The 19,457-nt window shown below is 35.9% G+C and overlaps 2 protein-coding genes across 4 annotated transcripts; one reads left to right on the top strand and one right to left on the bottom strand.

Moving 5' to 3' along the window:
• Positions 1-1,059: 1,059 nt before the first annotated feature.
• Positions 1,060-2,807, bottom strand: LOC116267706 (uncharacterized). Its single transcript, XM_031649573.1, has 2 exons — positions 2,665-2,807; positions 1,060-1,665 (listed from the first exon to the last, which is right to left on the bottom strand). The coding sequence occupies exon 2, from the start codon at positions 1,632-1,634 to the stop codon at positions 1,233-1,235; it is 402 nt and encodes a 133-aa protein (XP_031505433.1). The 5' UTR covers positions 1,635-1,665; positions 2,665-2,807; the 3' UTR covers positions 1,060-1,232.
• A 3,845-nt stretch (positions 2,808-6,652) lies between these two features.
• LOC116267692 (protein-tyrosine sulfotransferase-like) lies at positions 6,653-19,001 on the top strand. Of its 3 annotated transcripts, none has more exons than XM_031649558.2 (12): positions 6,653-6,841; positions 9,572-9,763; positions 10,506-10,574; positions 11,176-11,467; positions 12,720-12,857; positions 13,525-13,629; positions 14,773-14,914; positions 15,785-15,837; positions 15,943-16,008; positions 16,375-16,494; positions 17,945-18,079; positions 18,717-19,001. In XM_031649558.2, the coding sequence occupies exons 3-12, from the start codon at positions 10,513-10,515 to the stop codon at positions 18,846-18,848; spliced, it is 1,245 nt and encodes a 414-aa protein (XP_031505418.1). In that variant the 5' UTR covers positions 6,653-6,841; positions 9,572-9,763; positions 10,506-10,512; the 3' UTR covers positions 18,849-19,001. The 3 variants fall into 3 exon arrangements, with proteins under 3 accessions (XP_031505418.1, XP_049931140.1, XP_031505419.1); XM_050075183.1 differs by having other exon boundaries at positions 16,372-16,494; XM_031649559.2 differs by lacking the exon at positions 16,375-16,494.
• Positions 19,002-19,457: the final 456 nt, after the last annotated feature.

The raw sequence follows: 19,457 nt of genomic DNA, 5'->3' as shown, positions 1-19,457 counted from the left end.
CGATGTAAGTACATATCTTGCTTATAAGTGTTGATGTCTGATCTAATCTGGATCTAACATGTTTGAGAGAAAAATGCGTCCTATGTCTGTTATTCAAATACCTGTTCGTGGCACAAGAAGATCGTTTAAAAACAATGGAAAGAACAAAACAATACAAAAAACTGAAACAATTTGTGGGTTCTATTCTATCAGCGAGTGTCCTGCCCATTCAATTCATTGGTTGTTCCTTCTGAAGAAACGTCTAAAATCAGATGTATGGATCATTTTGGAATCTTCTGGTGGAAACGTGCAAGGCCTGTTTCTCTGTAGCTACTGATTTTTTCTCTCTCGGTTGGTTGGTAAATCCACTTGCAAGCAGCTAAGAAATAGCAGAAGTAGGAGACCCGGCCAAAATGGTTTAATCTATCATACATGTGATTGCCTCCCCATCAATGGAAAACTCCAATGCGAAGACTCCTTGAACATCGGGAACTTTTATTAAAGTAAGTACCGGCGAGATTCCACACAAAGTGATGATGAACTTCTTAATCCGTTTAACAATCACTGAGAAAATATTTGGAACGGAAATTACAAGAGCTCGGATCAGTGAGTTCCGATGCAGACCTCATAGAGCTTGGCTCGAGCTCAAGCAGAGCAATATGTGAGTTGAGCCAAATTCGATCTGGCTCAGCTTGGGCTCGACTAGCTGGTTGAACATTCCTAGCCTCTTTCACCTTGCTCCCAAGTCTAAAGCTGTGTTGGGATCTGGGTAGTCATAATGGCTTTCAACTCGAATATCGTGATCCATAGAATCAAACTGGAGTCATATCGTCAGCATCAGCGTCAGCAATTATGCTACACCCGCCCACCCATATGAGGAGCACATAGAAGAAGAAATTTCACAGGCAGACCGCCACTCCATGTCAGAACGCAAAAAGGACTTTGCAGTACGCAGATCCCAGTAGTAATTAGCTAGGTGAATAGAATTAAGCCTCCAACTTGTGTGCGTGTGTATGTTAAGTATGGAGCCGATTATACGTACAAAATGGCTTCATTACTGGTTTTCAAGTCCCAATCAAGTTAATCGAACAACTCTTAATCATTATACATGATTCACGCATTTACTTTAGTCTATATAGGTATGTGGTAAGCTCCAACCTTTTACATGATCTTTTCCTAAGTTCTAGTTAATTTCTTATTTATACAAGAAAAGCCTCATGTCCAAACACATATTTTGTATCAAACGCGGAAACTTATACGGAAGTTACGGTTGATGAATCTGACTTGGTGGCTTGGCTGTTGCACTGATCTTCTGCATCCTTAAGCATCCTCATCATCTCAGCCTTCTTCTCCACCAGCATGGCCAGCTTCGCGTCTATCTTCTCTATCTTTTGCTTGATCTTGGCTGCGTCTGTCAGCTTTCCTTTTGCTCCTTCCTTGTCTTTCTTCTTCTTCTTGTCGCCTTTCTTTTCTTTCTCCACTGCATTGCCATTTTCATCAAGCTGTGCTTCCTTGTTCTTCTTGTCCTTCTCCTTCTTCGGTGCCCCTTCCTTAGATTCGTTGTCGTGCTCCTTATCCTTTTTCGGGCTCTTCACTTTTTCCTTCTTATGTGGCTCTTGATTTTCCTTTTCTTTGTTCTCATGCTTTCCTTCCATATTGGCTTACCGCTCGTGATCTTCTGATATCCTGCAATAGTCAAGCGTAATCCAAAGCAAATGTCGATTTAGACACCCTTTAAGAGTCTTAAAAGAAAGAAAGAAAAAAAAAATACACGTATGCCAACATAATATAAAACAATTAAACAGCATATTTCTCGACTTTTTTTTGTGATGCAGGCTGCTGCTGAAGATCTTCAGATGATTACTTCATTCTTATCAATTAATTTATATTTGGCACAAGATGGCTTGTATGTAGTGAACGAATGCATTTGCAAGTATTTCCCTGAGTCACCTTGAAGGGGATAGCAAGAAGGCAGTCACTCACAAGGAGTCTAGGTTAGGATACCCATGGTCGCTGCAGTGAGCTTCTTCTCTAGACCATAAACTTATGAAAGACCTCTAAAGGTTTTCGAAGCATGAAAAAAAAAACAAGCCGGCTTGAAAAAATAAGAAAAGAAAAGAAAAGGAAAAAATATTTTTTGTCCGAATCTTCTGGGAACATAAAAGCAAAAAAGAGAGGCAGGTTGAATACCAACAAGTCAACAACCAGAAATCAGACCAGACTGAATACCAACAACGATCCGTCCATTTATCTGTAAATGTTTGATAGGACCATTTCGCTTCCCCAATCCCATCATCTACTTGATGAATCATTTCTCAAAACCTTCGCATCCCAGGGTATTGGGAGAAAGAGATGGGTAAAACAATCTTGAGTCTTACAGAAAAAAATTATTCAAATGTGTAATTTTTTTAATCAAAATTCATTTCTGCCACAACCAAGGTTGAAAAACAGTACTTTCAATTAGAAAAAACAACAATATTTCAAATATAGATACAGCTAGCTTGACCTATAGAACATTGCAAAGCCAACCTCTCTTTCTTTCATTAATTTTTGAAATATTTGTCCTAGCAGTCTAAGCTCACATGAACCAAAACTCAAAGCACTCCTCCTAGCACATACCATCCCAGCAGCATGGTTTCAATTCCATGGCAGCCCATTTTCTCACCGATGATGAGAAACACCTACCTTTCTATGCCGCCGGATGAACGGACGTGATGATCCACCGGTTGATGAAAGAGAGACAGGAAGGTTCAATCGAAGAGATGATCCAAGTGCCTACTTCTGCGAGGGCAATCTAAGGCAACTCAATTTATAAGAGAAGAATTGGCAGACTCCGAACAAGAAAACATGGTTCGTTTGAGAGCAAAAGAAATTAGGAGGAGATTGAAGTAGGAGCCAGAAATGTAGGTGGCAAACTTGGGGAGTTGCAACCAACCAACCATGCCTAGAAAGTAGGGATCCAAACGGGAATTATGGCAAGCCAAGTTTGTGAACCTTGGAAAATCTAGGCCACACATTGAGTCTCAGTCAATTATGACCAATCGAAAAATGATAGGCAGTTAATTGCCACGGACATTCCTCAGGTCATTTTGGCTCAATTTCGGATCACTTGGTAGTTGGTGCCACACCAAACTCAATACTCAGGCGAACAAGGGGGGTATTGGATCCTTGCTAAGCGAGATCCACAAGAACACCAATTTTCTTATATGATGGATCATGTAGATCATTTCTGAAACTACCATTTAATAACGGTTCATCCAATAGCTTCAATTGTGTAGTTAGAAAACAAGATCCCAAGATGTGCTTTCTGAATGAGAAAACCATAGATTTACTTCATGCACTCAAAGAAAATTTCCGATCCTTTACTAAGAATTGGGGCTGGTAGTATATCACCAACATAGGTGGTATTTCTATTGATTCTTGATGTAGGTGGTATGCTAGACACAAAAGCCACTTCTCCTTCATCTTGTCCACACGATCTTCAGCGCTGTTTTTTTAGGGTGGTCATATGGTACACATTTCAATTTGAGTATCATACATGATACTACAGTTTGCAACTCAAAAAAGTAGCACCCATGAAAATCAAACTGAGGATGCATTGCCTCTACGTCTCTTATGCCAACCAGTTATGTTGCCCTTGAGGCGATTCTTCATGAACGACTCCCATGGACAATCTTTGGGCACTGGGATGCAAAATTATAAGGATGTCCCTGACCTGCCAAATGTACCCAATAAGGGAAAAAAATATGTAGTATAAAAAAATATCCATTTCTTTTTTGAAAATAGCAAAAATGCCTTGAAATCCATTTGATTCATATTTGTTTCATGCTCTAGGGCGGTGCACACAACTCAGCCTTTCACGTAGAACCTATAACAAGATAGACAACATATATATGTCAAAGATTTTCAATTATTGTCATCTTTGTTGGACATGTAAGACCATACCCTTATTTTGTAGATAACCATCAAATCAAAATTTATTGTACCTTGTTTATAAACGTAAGGCTACTGGTCCTAGTACCTCAATAATGCTTTCTCCAAAGGCGAAAGGCTATAGGATGAAACGAAAGGGATGTATTAAGACAAAATTTGATGAAAAGTGTCATTCAGTGTGGGTGTGAGAGAGAAAGTCCCTTGAAGCGCGGGCACTCGTATTGATTGGTGTACCATTAGACAAAACTTGGTGACAAGTGTCATAGAGAGAGAGAGAGAGATCCTTGATTAGAAAGGGTGACAAGTGGGACACTCATGTTGGTTGGTTGGTGTAGCATAAGTCTACTTAGGTTTCATTCAAGTCTCAAAGTAGTTTGGTGTAGCATAAGTCTACTTAGGTTTCATTCAACTTCAATGTAAAAACTTAAAACGCAATAGACATATAAATTCTAGAATGTAAAAATACATAAAAGTTAGTATGAGTTAGTGTAAGCTGCCTAAATGAGAACCCAAACTGCCCTTCCTCCTTCACAGGTTTCAGACTCCATAGGCTGTTTTGGTGCACTAAATTTTGTGTGTCAGCATGGTTCTCCATTTAAATAAGAAAAAAAAAACATTTTTGTAAGGATAAAAGAAAAGTTGAAAAAAGTAAAAAGACTTAAAAGGACATTTTTTTAATAAGTTCAAAAATGTCCCTTTGTTTCTTCTGGTATATGTATGTTGCGTGCACTGAACGGCACACACAACTCTTCTACTGCATATAGGGGCTAGTAAGAAGACAAAGCATAATATCTACTCAAATCAATCTGCTGGTACGACTAAAGACCTTGGGGCTCCGAAAGGTTTTCTCGAATTACCTTTTTTTTTTCTTCTTTTTTTTTCCAAGGGTGCTTCAGTGGTGAGACCTTCACTATTTTTGAGAAAGACCCATCAAATTTTCTCCTTTTACAAAATGAATATCATAATAAGCTTTTACAAAATTCCTTTTTTAAGACGTAGTTAACTAGTCGTAAATGCCAAAGTTAAAACAGAATGTTATTGTTCCAAAAGTGTGATATTCCCTTAAAGGAAAAGTTCTCTTTCATCTTCTAATTTCTTTGCAAAATTGGCATAGTTTTATCGGGTCATTATGCCTTGAAGTGCGTTTGTTCTTTTACGTTATTCTATTTTTTTCCTTTTTTTCTGATTTTCTATTTTTTTTTACATTTTCATTTGATTTCTCAATTTCAAAGATATATTTTCTAATCTGTCCAATTCACGACTATGATTCCGGTTCGACTCACCAATTCACTAAACCATTGGGCAATTCAGAAACCCATTTTGGTGACATTAGAGTAAAACGATAAATAATGTAATTTATGTCTTCAATTTAAGATGTGAATTTTACATTTTATTTTTTTTCATACATTATAAAAAGTATGTATTCAAGCACCTATTTCTGCGACCAAACGAAAAATGATAGGCAGTTAATTGTGTGTTTAACTACCATGGACATTCCTCATGTCATTTTGGCAAAATTCAAATCATTTGGTTCTACACCCAACTTAATACGAAAAAGGGTATATTGAATTCTCGATCAGAGAGATCCAAACATTATATGAGTACCTAGTTTCTAATGTGAAATGGAGTCTCAATCCAGCTTGCCCACGCCAATATTTGCTTTATTTTTAAAATAACAGAAAATTTTTTCACAAACTATGTACTAGTGCCCCATAGCCAAAAATTTCTGGCTCCGCCACTGGATGGATCATACATATCATTTTTGAAACTACAACTTAATAACAGTTCATCCAATAGCTGGAATTATATAGACAGAAAACAAGATCCTAAGGTGTGCTTTCCGAATGAGAAAACCATTGATTTACTTCATGCACTGGGAGAAGAACTTCTTATCTTTGCTAGAAGAAATTGAGGTTGCGTGTATTCAAATAGGTAGGTGGTATTTCTATCAATTCTTCATGTAGGTAGAATGTGAAATGCAAAAACCAATTCTTGTTTCCCTTGCATGCAGACAGTTCAGGTTTGCTTTGAGATCCCGTAATACACCTTTCAACTCAAAGTTCAAAAAATAGTACACACAAAAATCAAACTAAGGACACGTCGTCTCCACATGCCAACTCAAAGTTCAAAAAATAGTACACACAAAAATCAAACTGACGTCTAACACCTGAAGGTGATTCTTCATGCACCAACTCCGATGCACAATCTTTCTGCACTTGGATGTGAGATTGACATGACATCCCTAACATAAAAAGATATCGAAACAATCCATTTTTTTATATTTAAAATATATTTATATATGATTTATATTAAAAATATATTTTTAAATTTAATCCTATCGAGCCTGGGCTGGGCTCGAGTTTTTCGAGTTAAGCCGAGCCCGGGCCGGCGGGATGCCAGTACCAACAATGGTGAACAAAAGAAAAAGGGCAAATTGAATTAGTATTCTTTCACGAGGGGCCAGTTGGTCATATGTTATTGATGTGTTATGGATTGGCAATGACCAAAATGTGCCTCTCAAATTCTCAATTAAATGAAAGAGTCTGTGTTCCATAGAGACAAAAATGGTATGGGTTAAAAAAAAAAAGGTTCCAGAAATGACATTTTCTTGATTGTGGTGAAGAAAAATTATTATGAGAACTTGGAACCCAACTAGCTTATAAAGCCCCATTGGTCGAAAGTTCTCTCACACTTCATTTTACTTCTTCTTCGTTTTGTTAAGAAAAGGTATTTCCCTTTCTCTGATATCAGAAGTTCCTCTTTGAGTTCTTGAAGGATAAGGTTCCGTTCCGCTTGACCAGAATCATCCAATGGAGTACTTTTTGGCAATGATAAGTACTTTTTTTTCATTCTCTAGTAGACTTGGAGGAAGCGAGAGAGATGGCTGGTTGGGCGGCCAAGGATTCTGTGGTGGTTCTGCTGGCAGCAGGTGCGTGCCGTAACTTGAAAGACGATTTTGTGTAATGATGATCATCTACTAGGCATTGCCCACTAGTGTTGTTCTCAACCTCACTGGCTTCTGAAACATTGTGAATAATGCATTTCATTGGGGGTTATAATTGGCCAAAGATCTAATGATTGGAGGATTTCACCTTTTATATATATATATATATATATATATATATATATATGTATGTGTGTGTTCTTGCCAAATGGATTTTTTTCTGTCGCTAAAAATACCAAAAATCATTTCTAATATCTTGAAAAACTGTGGTCAAACAAAACTGTGACCAATACATCTCTTTTGATGGATTTTGGTGATGAAAAACTAAAGAAAAATCCACTTGACAACTAGAAATAGCTGGCAAATTTCAATATTATCACACACACACACACATATATATATACGTTTAACATGCTTTTTTTGCTGTCAAACCTTGCAGGTATGATCTTTTGAATATGTTGATGCAAAACATATATGAAGTTCATCATTTGTTAGATTTTAATACCCTTTTTTTATAACAAGAAGAAATGAATGGCTTACATAGCATTACTATTTTGATAAATTAAAAAATGTGCATTGTTTATAAAAACAATTTGAATGAAAGCATGTTTTATATCAAAATAGTTTTTATAAATATATTAGGATGTTTATATTTTTTTGAATATTTTTTTTAGCAAAAATTTAAGAGGTCTAGTTTTTATCCTGACCTAAGCATCTTTTTTCCACCAATTTCTATATATTTATATATATGCAGTAATTGATAGATCAAAGACTAGTACGTCCGGGGTCCGGGTTAAAAACCAGACCTCTTAAAATTGATTGTTTAAACCTAACCCAAGTGGTCTTGGATATATATATATATATATATATATATACACCAAAACAAACAAACCCTGCACCTCCAATGATACAACATGATTGCAGGTGTTGATTTAACGTGTGGCACCTAACTCGGTCAACCTGAGTCGACTGTTGCTGTCCACACCCACCATTTTTGTCATGCGACGTTTGGTGCTTAGACAACCTGATCAAATGTTATTTCTTAAATTCGAATATGATTGAATTTATCTTGACAGATATTATTTTTTCTTTCAAACCCAATTTTTTTGGCACTATGTGGTCAAATAATTCGATTTGGAATATCCGATTTATATCGATATCCCTACAATCACTCCATTTATACCTTGTTCCATACCCCTTTCCCACCTTTTCTCTCTCACTAAGGTGTTATAGTATTTCTGTCCGTCTTTTATCCAAAGAAAACATTTATTTCATGTAAAATTTTGAATGGACCAAAGTAACATTCAATAAAAAATTATTTAAAATAAATAAAAAATACAAACAAATAAAGCTATTATGTATAACAGTCAAACTCCTTTTTTTTTTTTTTTAACAAAAAATTCGTGCACCAAGCCGACTTACGTGTTATGCCCTTCCGCCGATGACGGTGAAGGACATAATAAACAACAAAATGCTTCAGCGACACCTTTGTGACATTGTTTTATTTACCCTCTTTGTACCAAACATACATAAACCTTCTGCCCCATAACTCTTGCTCATGCCAATTGAGGAAGGTAACTTCACTTCAGGTTCGAAAATGCGCCTTTAGCCATCCTCAATAATGCCTTGCGCGTCTGGAATTAGGTGAAACTTGAGATAGGAATAATTTGTACTGTCGATTTTAAGAAGATGATTAAGTTTAAATATAGAAGTCAAGTTATTTTCTCAAAAATCCAAAATAACCTTTAAAAAAGATAAGGGGTTTGGTTTAAAGAATAACGTGATCTTATATCTACAATTTAATCTTCACGATTTGATATATATATATATATATATATATATATAGGTCATTATGAGTAATAATATGCAGTATTTTTGTGCAATATTACGACTCTCAAACTTTACATCACAAAGCATGCAATTTTATGTTGCCCAAAAGTTTTTAATTAGGCGAAAACATTTTTTTGGCCTATCTGCTAAAGAACTAAGCAAGTCAGAGTTCAACCTTGAGAAACTCCATGCTGGAGAAACAATTAATAGTAGAGAGCCCTTAAATTTTTATGTCTAATGTAGACTCATCCACGGCTGCAGGGGCGGAGGGAGGTGTGGGCAGTTGCCCACACTGAACCCAAAAAAAAAAAAAACTTAATTTTGTATTTACATTTTTGAGAATTTTTTTACTTACATATTAGTGCCTCTTAAAATTTAAAATTTTATATTTGGTGCCCCTTAGCCAGAATTTTCTGGCTCCCCCTTGCACAGGTGCTACCATTTTAGTAATTGCGCTTTTACTCCCGGTGAGTAGGAGGATTAATCTCACTACCTGAACGATTGCCGAAGCCTCCTTCTTTCCTCTTACACCTAGGGTTCGGAGTTGCTTTGGTACCAAACAATAAGATCTCTACGTACTTCAACATGCATGTATGACCACCCCATTTTATGATACATGACCATAGCTCCCCACCAGTCGAACTAGAGAAGTGCCAGTACATAACACGTCTCAAACTGCCCAATGACATGCTGCATATCGCGTTTCAACCGGCCACTCAAGATGCATTTTTATTTCTACTAGTTTCTAATTTTTTCATATCCATTTCATTATACTTTTTATTAATTTAATGGCTGGATGGTTTGTTATTTTTCTGGCTTCTTCTAGATTACATGGTTGCTGAATCGATTATTCATGGAGACTAGAACTTATTCTACTTTGTGCAGCAATCACATTAGTGGCATTTGCTTCTTCCCCCATGGAGAATGGCTTTGAGAGCTGCGAGAATATTGTGAAGAGTTGGGCAGATTCATCCTACGCCTTTGATAATGAGAATGAGACAAAGCAATTAAAGAGCTTACAAGACATACTTTTCTTCATCCATGTACCCAGAACTGGGGATTTGTATTTCTAAAATGGCAAGTACTTCTACCCCACTCCCGCAAATTGTGACCGAAAATATACAACATTTCACACACATATACAACTATAAATATAAATATATATGTATATATTCATACATACTCACACACACATGCACGCTCTATCTACTAATTTTAAGCTTTGTATGGAAAATGTGACTACATAGAAGAGCCAGAAATTAAAATTCTAATGCGTAGATCTTTGTCAAATGGTTGAAGGGTGCAGGTGATGGTACAACATTTTTAACAAAAAAAAAAAAATTAAGTGCGGATGCTGTATGTTTGTGTGTGTGTGTATATATATATATATATATATATTAGTCATTGTAAACTATTAGTATTATGGGGAGTTTAGTCGGGTGCATATTTAAAATGGTCGGTTTTGGTCTAGTTCAGTTGACTGCACCCAACATGTTGCATTGGTGAAGCACAAGCACCATCACCAGCATCAACACCGGTGCAGCAGTTGTTGAGGTGCACCCATGTTGCTGCATAGGTATAGATCATAGTCTTCTAAACCATAAAACTGAGACAATTTATTTTAAATCTCTTACAAATTTTGATTTAACCGTCAAAGTTGTCCATTGTTATATGAATCTCAATATATTTTTTTATATACATAAATTCATGCTATGTATAAATGTGTATCATAAGTGTTGATTGAACTCTTGAAGGCCCTCATCTCACTAACTGATTGTGAATTTCTGCGCGACGTCCATCATCTTTTCGCTTGTGCCAGCCTTCTCATGCAACTGTATCCTGACAATGTTTGCCCCGTCACATGTGACATGCAAGAGTGGGATTCAAGGTTAGTATACTCCACTACTGGTCATCGACTAGTTTTAATCATAGACGAGATTTGGGACTTGAACTTACTGAATCATTTCATTTCAACGAGAGTTTAAAGGGAAAAGATTCTGAATCCTTCACTATTCCATCTGTGATTTTAGAAGTTAATGTCTGTTCAATTTATTTCCAGAATTACTGCATTGGATAGGAATTGTTAGGGATGTCAACGGATCAAATTCATTGGATGTACCCTTCACCATATCCGCTTTTTCAGATATTCAAATATTCAGTTTTGAATATGAACAAAAAAAAAAAAATCATATCCGAATCCGAAATCCAATTTCACAATCTGAACCAAATTCTTACATTCACGTCCGAATCCAAATCCGATTTTTGAACTGAATCTAGCTGATTTTTAATATCTAAAATATTTAATTAAGACTAAGTCCAATCAAATATTTATGTATATCTGAATCCATTCCTATTTCTTAGCCAAATTTTTCACATATCCGATTTTTTTCAGAATGGTTCAGTCAAACATCTGTTACACTTGGGATATATTGTACATGAAAACATAAATGCTATACTAATATTGTATGTGGGTCTTGTTTCTAATACAGAAAACCAAAGTGCAGAGTGCAAAATATACATGGTGGCTATAGTACTGTCTCCAAATTGCCAAAGAAAAGGACTTCGGTGGTGACGATGGTGCGACACCCGCTGGATCGAGTGATTAGCATATATGAGTTGTCCACTGTAAAGGCAGCTAGATATCTGCTTTATCCTAGCATGACTTCGGCCACGGAAGAGGCAGAAAGGCAACGCTCTGAGCGGCCTCATACTGCGTGTCTGGTGGATATTTGGCCCTTTAAGCATTTGATGCCAATGTTGGCAGTGGAGCTTTTTGCAAGAGTAAGCTTGATTGTGACAAAATATTTGGCAATATTCATCAATCTTACACTTAATTTGCTTCCTCATGATTAGGAATGCACAACAAGCGAGGCTGAGCTTGCGGTCAGCTCGAGCTTGTGCTTGAGTCACATATTGCTTGGCTTCAATTCAAGTCGAGCTTTATGAGTGAGCTCGACCTCGACTTGTTTAAACTAGTGTCACTTGATTCATACATATTTTTTTTTAAATAAAAATAAGAGAGAGAGAGAGAGAGAGAGAGAGGCCTACCCTAGAAAATTTCAAGTGTTAGTTAAAATTGAATGCTATTGGTTATTTTTCTTAATTGCAAAAAATTGACAAAGGAAGCATTTTTTTTTCATCACCATTTTATTTACTATTTTTCGTAACTAGACTTTTAATTTGCAAACTTTTAGTGAGAAACTATAAAATTTAGTTGAGGGGCACCATTTAGCTGAAAAGATTTTGGGGGCCCATAAGTTATTTTTCCAATAAAATTTAGTTGAGAGTTTGCTTGGCCTCCTTACCTTCAGGGCTAATGATATCGGCAAAACATTAAACTACTTGCTTAGTTGTGGATTTACAATTGAAAGGAATTTGTAAGTCACCCTATATGAATGTAGTTCTTTCTAGCATAAACAGCCACAGTCAGTTCTTACAGTTGTGAACATTGCATGCTTTTCTAAGTGTCATTAGTAGATGCCACAATATCATGACCTTCAAACTTTAATTGATATCAATTATTGATCATTTTTTTTTCATGGAAGTAAAGATGGACAATGAGTGAAAAGAACTCAAGCTCAATTCGAGCTATGAGACGAGCTTGCACTCAACTCGATAAACCGAGTCTGAGATCGAGCTCCATTCGTTTAAGCTCGTGTCACATGATTCATATATATTTTTTCTTTAAATGAAAACCACAAAAAGGGTGCTAAATTTCATCAGAACTTACTGACATGTCCCTGAAGGCTAACTAATAGGGAAGACACGAGCCAAGTCAAACTCATGTAACTCGAACTTGACTTGTTTATAACTTGAGTTTTAAGTCAAGCCGTAGCTCGTCAAAGCCGAATTGGCTCGGCTCATTGTACATCCTTAAATGAAAGACAATATTTGAGTACATATTTTATATGTAGTTCTCTACAAATGAGTCAAGCTCGGCTTGACTCATTGTATATCTCTACATGGAAGGCACTATTTGAGTACACATTTTGCATATAATCCTCTATTTGGCATGACTATAATTTTTGTGCAGAGGGATCCTAGGAGAAATCAAAGCATGATGAGCAAAGAGATAGACCCATACAACATAACCCAAATTGCCATGCCATTACATGATTTTGTCAATGATCCTCTTGTGCACGAGCTGGTTCATAATGCTATAACTTTGCAGGTATAACCATTCATTCCTCATATTTTATGCATATTAATGAATTCATTCCATTCTATGAACTTAGTTGTTAGTTCACTTGTATATGGATGGAGAAGGGGCTGATAGACCGCCAGTTTTTGTTTTGAACTCTCTGGGTACCAATTCTCCGTGATGAATAAGGGAGATCACTGATGCACAAGTTGAAGCACTATAAGGGAGTCACCCTGAAGCACCAAAAGCAGCTCATGTACCCTACATGAACATGGTGTTGGGTGTGAGCTCCACCGCTCTTCTAAATAGTAGGATGAAATACCCCTCCTATTCACCCAAACCTTAGTTGTTGTTCACCTGCTTTGATTTTGTCTATGTAAAAGAAAGATTTTAGCTTTATATGATATCTTTGGTCACTGACTAAGAACAGGAGAACTTCAATCCAGGCCTGAACTTCTAGACATAATCTCGGAGAAGGCCTTTTCTTGAATTTCTCGAAATATGTCTCGATCCAAACGTAACAGAGTGTTAAAGCAATATGTGAAGGGATTATAGGTCCACTGTGATAAACGAGCTTGCTAAGTTTCTCAACCAAAGATTAACTTTTTGGACATAACTCCAAAACCAAGTACGTTTTTTCATGATATAACTACTGAAAATTCATTTGAGCTTCTCTACTCGTTTCTTTATGCTTTAGGTAGCAGGATTGACAGAGAAATCATGTTTACAAGAGTCGCATGCAATTCGCCGCTGCATAAGAATGCACCCGTCCCTCGGCAGTTATGTACTTGATGTTGCAAAGGTAAGCACTTATGAGACAAAATCACAAATCAAATGGTTCATTGTTTATCAGGTCATTACACATAAGTTACAACATTTTACAAGGAAAAATCACACTTCTCACTGAAAATTTAGGGATGTCAATAGCTCAAATTTGGGTTGAGTACAGCGAGATGTTACTTTTTCTTGCTGAATGGAGGATAATGTTGCTAATTGATTTGTTTCCAAGTTCGATTTAAATTCAAATTAATGTAATAGGTCATGTATTATATAAATTGAATTAATAGTGTTTTCTGAAATTAATATGAAATCCATCAGATTCAGTAAGAAAAGTCATGCATTAAAATTAAGACTGGTTGCTAACGAGATATGTTTTTGTTACATAATCCAAGTAGTTACCTCCATATTTGAAATAATATAAAGACTGGTTCACATTCATACCATTGACATCATTAGGCAAACTGGGGTTACTTAATTAGACCCCAGCTGGGCCTCGTTTTCCCAAAAGATGTGCACCTTGGTATTCATTAATTTGTTGGCTTTTGATCAACTGAAAAAGGTCTTTAATTAGTCTAGCCATTTAGTCAGGTGGATGAACATTCATGGGTACATGGATGTGAATATATGCAATTTGATTCAAACATCTGACCAACCTGTTCCAGAAAAATTTGGTATGGAAACAAATTTGTTATCCGATCAGAAAATCTAATCGAATTGGATTTAAGAAATGATGTCCGATCGCATTCAGATTGAGATATACATAAACATTTGATTGAATTTGGATTTGGATCGGTTTTACGTTTAAAATGTTCTTACATTTAAAAAATCAGTTGGATATGGTTCAAAATTCAGATTCGGATTGTGATATCGGATTTCAGATTCAGATTCAAATATGATTTTTTCTCGCATGTATTCAAATCCAAATATATGTGAATACCTGAAAAAGCAGAAAAGATTAAGAGCATATCCGATTTGAATACGATCAGTGAATGCCCCTATATAGGTGGTGAACAAGTGATAAAAACTTGATGTGAAAGATGTTAGATAGAAGTCCCCAGATCAAGTCTTCATTTAGTTTGCCATTTTATAAACAATTCTCATATGATGTCCATCCTCATAATTCTTGTAGTCACAAGGTTTTTCTTATTGTAACTAAAAATTTCAGAGAAGGTTGGACAAAATGTTCTTCGTTGGCCTCACCGAGAAACATAGAGAGTCAATGGAAATGTTTGCACACAGTATTGAAGCTGAGCTACAAGCATTGTCAACAGCACCTCAAGATAACAACACAGCAGACAATGACATAGGTACAATGGCTACTAGTGATATATTTGTTTGAAAGAAGAAAATATTTTTTTTTGGTGTTACATGTTATATGTAGAAGCTGTGGTAATAAATTGTCTTTTTCTAATACATCCATCAAACAAAAAAAGAGCATTGATAAAATTTGGAGAAATCACCCCCAACTTGTCAGCCATTATTATAACCCATCACCTCACTAGCTCCATAGCATAATCCTCAACCAATAGTTTTCATGCATTTGACCTCTCTCTCTCTCCCTCTCTCTCTCCATGTACATAAAGATCTGCATTGGAAAGGGCATTGCACAAACTATTTTGACAAAGAGACTGCCCTCATGCATTTTCAATGTCCAAGGAACACCAATCCTTATTAAATGAAAAATAATGAATAATTTAAATCCTCATGAATGGAAAATAACATTAATCTATCTGATAGTTCAATTAAGATTATACACCCATGTGATTTTCTTATGAATTGTAACACCAAGTACATTTTGAACAGCTTCTGTTTAATTCATTTTGACATAGAGACTGCCCTCATTCATTTTCAATGTCCAAGAAACGCTGGTTCTCATTAAATGGATAATAATGATTAATGCGTTTGTATAGTTGAATTAAAATTATACACAATGTAATTTTTTGATGAATTTGAACACCAAGTACTTTTGACAACTTATGTTTGATTCATTTTTTTAATATAAAGCTTGACAAATGGGAATCTTAAAACCAACAAGGTGAATTCATTGCAGTGGTTATCTAGAAAAAAAAAAGAAAGCTTTCTTAGGCCCTGGTACTTGGGCAACCCTTTGGAAAACTAGGTATACGTTTGAGTAAGATACAATAGCTGAAATTTGTGCTTGTGTTTTTTTATTACAGAAAAAGATTCTTCATTTACTGATGTTGAGATTGAAAAGTTAATTCTGCAGCAGGTAAAACATATATGTCTGCAATTAGATAGTAAGCTTTATTTTTTTTATGTTACTTAAAGCGTGTTATTTATAGGCTAACAAAGTTTCTGCCTTATTGTGGGCTAGAATGAATTTACCCCAGAGTATCGACAAGAGTTTCTCCTAGGGAATCCAAAAATGTCAAAAAGAATTGTAAGTATATGTGTTTCATATGTGTTTTAAGCTAGAATTTCAATTAGGGTGTGTTTGATAGCTTTGGATCTCAAATCTGAGGTTGATCTGAAATATTGTCTATGTGAAACCCACAAGGTAAATAAACATTGGATTTCAAGTCTACAGAAAAATAAGGATTTGTGATCCCCAATACTTAGTCAACACCTCAGATTTATGATCCTTAGTGATCTCAAATCACCTTGAATCTCAGATTGAAGGCAAACAGATGCTCCCCTAAAGCTACATAAAATACACAATAAGAAAACAAAAAAAGTTAGGAAGGCAATTTTTCAGATATACAAATTTTTATTATGTACTAAGCCAAATGTGTTTTACATGTAGCAGATGACTGTTGAAAAATTGATGGAGGCTTATGATGCATGTGCCCCCAGACTACGAGAACTTCGGACTTTCGAGTATACACATTTTTTGAAAGAAGTTTATCCTATCAAATTCTCAAATGAGGTAACCATGCATGGGAATCTTTTATAGCTAAAGGCAAAATCAACTTGTAAACTCTCATGGAAGGATCAATATAAACTTACTACTGCAATCTCATAGGTGATGAGACCCCTTAGGGGCCATTTGGAAACCGTAACATTATGGTATTTCCCCAAATGCACCTAACCAACCTTGGAAAATTTAAAAAGGAGTTTTATAAATCTGCCCTACTCTTTGAGGCAGTTTTTTTAAACAGTAACAATGTGTTACTGTTGTCAAACAACCCCTAAATCTCAAAACATTCTAAGGCAATCCATTAACCATGTCTCAAGGTGTTAACTAGGGAATAGTACTTGAAGAGGTAAGGGCTTATTATGAAAATACCTTCTAGTTTATCTATGGCACCCTTTTTGAAAATGCATCATCTTGCATAGAGCGATGTAATGCATAGATTGGACTTAGTTAAGATCTAGTGCTATTGAATCTAGCCTAATTGAATCTATTCTAATTGGATTCAGATTCAAACTTGAGTTCAAGCTTGAATTTTTAGAATTAGAAAAAAAATCCATTTGGCATAGTATCAAAGAAAAAATGACTAAATTGTGAAGAAGGAAGTGGTGGTCATTTTTTGTGTGAACTGGAGCCGTTTCAGTCAAATCATGTGTATTTGTTTTCTCTCTTCATTCACCTCTCTAATTGCATTCTTGTTTAGTTAGATTCATTTGTTACATTTATCGTGTGGGTTATTGTAGTCATACTTTGTCAAGGCCTTCAATGTGATTAGCCAACTTAACTAAACAATAGGAGTTATTTTTAAGTACATAAATATACTTTTACCATTGATCTCGAGTTTGAAAGGGTTGGGGAATCCAGCAACTTGATGTCAAGCAAATGAAAATTCCAAGAACTATGTTATCAATCAGCTAAACTTTCTTGATTATTGAACCAGGAAATTTGTTTATGACAATAAAGCTTAGATGGCTAGGGGACGGGATGTCACCTATGGTCCTAAGTGGCTAACAATTTCAGCTAGAGGCTTATATGGCTGACCAGGCATGACAGATAGAAAATCTATATTGATGCTTGACTATCAAATGTCCATCAGTGTTGCTAACGAAGCGTTAGTGTCTGGAAATCATTGATGGTTTCAAAGTCAGTAAGATGGTCGCCATCTATACTAATTACTGATTTTGTATTGTCCTCACTAAGTCCGATTCAATGGCAATGATCCCATCATTATAAATGAGGTTCATTTCTGACAGGTGTATATTTCATAACAAAATGAATTGCCCATGTTACTTTCATTATCAGTCCCATTGAGGAAGAATTACCGCCAGTAAATTCCATTTGTGATGCTTTTTCAGTGGCACTAATTGCACCTATTTTTCTAGTGATTAGGTAATTGAGGTTTTCATAGAGACTAAAAGTTCATAGCATATATTCAACTTTTTGTATTTGTTGTTTGATTTTGCAGGCACGCAAACATATCCATAATAGTGTCATTCAACAGATATTATTGTTTAACAATCTTGACGTACAACTTCACAAGCATGCTGAGGTTGTCTTCAAACAACAACAAGAAAGTTTCAAGCAAAGACATAGCAAATTGGTTTGTATTCCTTCGGTCTTGCAACCAGTAAAGTAAAGAAACATATTAGGCTTGTCCCATTTTAGAATGTTTATAGAATTGTTCATTCATTTGCATTTTCGGATGATCGGGGTGCCGATAGAAGGCCAAAGCTCCCACCAATCCTTCATTCCCTTAGAGATTTCTAGATAAGGGGCACTCTTATTATAAACTCCAAATCTTAAGGAGCACTCATACGTAAAAAATAATAAATGTGAATGAAGTATCAATATGTAAACAAAACCAATTTTATAGGCTGGTGCGTGCAATTGCCTGCAACAGCCACACACCCCAATGTACTAAAGCTATGTCACATATATTATACAACCTTCGAGATTGACACCACAATTTTTGTGGCATAACAACCTTCCAAAATACTACTATGAACCTTTCATATCTCAGAGATTGTCTACACCCACACACACACACACAATGTAAAATGCCTTTTCTTTTAAGTGTACTTAGGGCATTAGGTTTTATCTTAGAAGAAATAAAACATTCATGCACTATTCAGCTATTTTCATTGAGAGGTTAGAATTTTTTTACAAGAATTATATTTTATTGTATTGTCTGAACAAAATTAACAAAAGTGCATCTATCATCTTATTGATTGGTGCAGGTGAGCCAAAATGTTAATAGCAGAAGGAATTGGTTGTCTAAAAGGGTCGTTCTTGCTGCCACAGTGCTTTTATGCATTCTTGCTCTCCTCCTAAATGCACAGCGGGGACCTTCAAAGCTCAAGGATAATTAATCATCCATCTATTTCAGATGTTGAAGATCACAAGTTTCCTTCTATATATTTTTGGCCCTCTAAGATGCTTAAGACAATTAGGTCTAATGACCAGTATTGGAACCCAAGTTTCGGTTATGAACTTTTTTATATGTAATGCTCATTAAATTTTGAATTTCAAACTAAACATAAGGGAGCTGTCGAGGGGGTTGGTGTAATGGCTTGGGGTGGGGGCTACTCTTCATTTAAAGTGTTAGAGGTGTCAACCTTTAGTGCTACAAAAAGGGGTTTCCGATGCACAAGTTGAAGTGCAATTGGAATAATACCCCAAAGCACTAAAAGTAGGGCAAAGATTGAAGTAGATTCTTGGAACACCTTAAAAAATGTTACATGAATCTGCATTGAATTTTGCAGCAGATCCATGGAGCAGTTATGGCTGTTTTGACATACGGGCCCTATGAGGACAATGGGTTAGGTGGGAGATTCAGTTCTCTACCAGGCGGTGGCTCTACCTCTCTGATCCAAAACTAAAATATAAGCGTAGTAATGCAACATTGAACTTTGGCTGACAGCGGTTAATTTTACACTTTCCTATGGTGACAGGGGAATAGGCTGTAAATGCACAACGGG

Source organism: Nymphaea colorata, chromosome 14 (genome assembly GCF_008831285.2).
Source record: "Nymphaea colorata isolate Beijing-Zhang1983 chromosome 14, ASM883128v2, whole genome shotgun sequence".
In the NCBI taxonomy this organism is placed as follows: Eukaryota; Viridiplantae; Streptophyta; class Magnoliopsida; order Nymphaeales; family Nymphaeaceae; genus Nymphaea; species Nymphaea colorata.
This window is presented reverse-complemented; position numbering and strand designations above follow the sequence as displayed.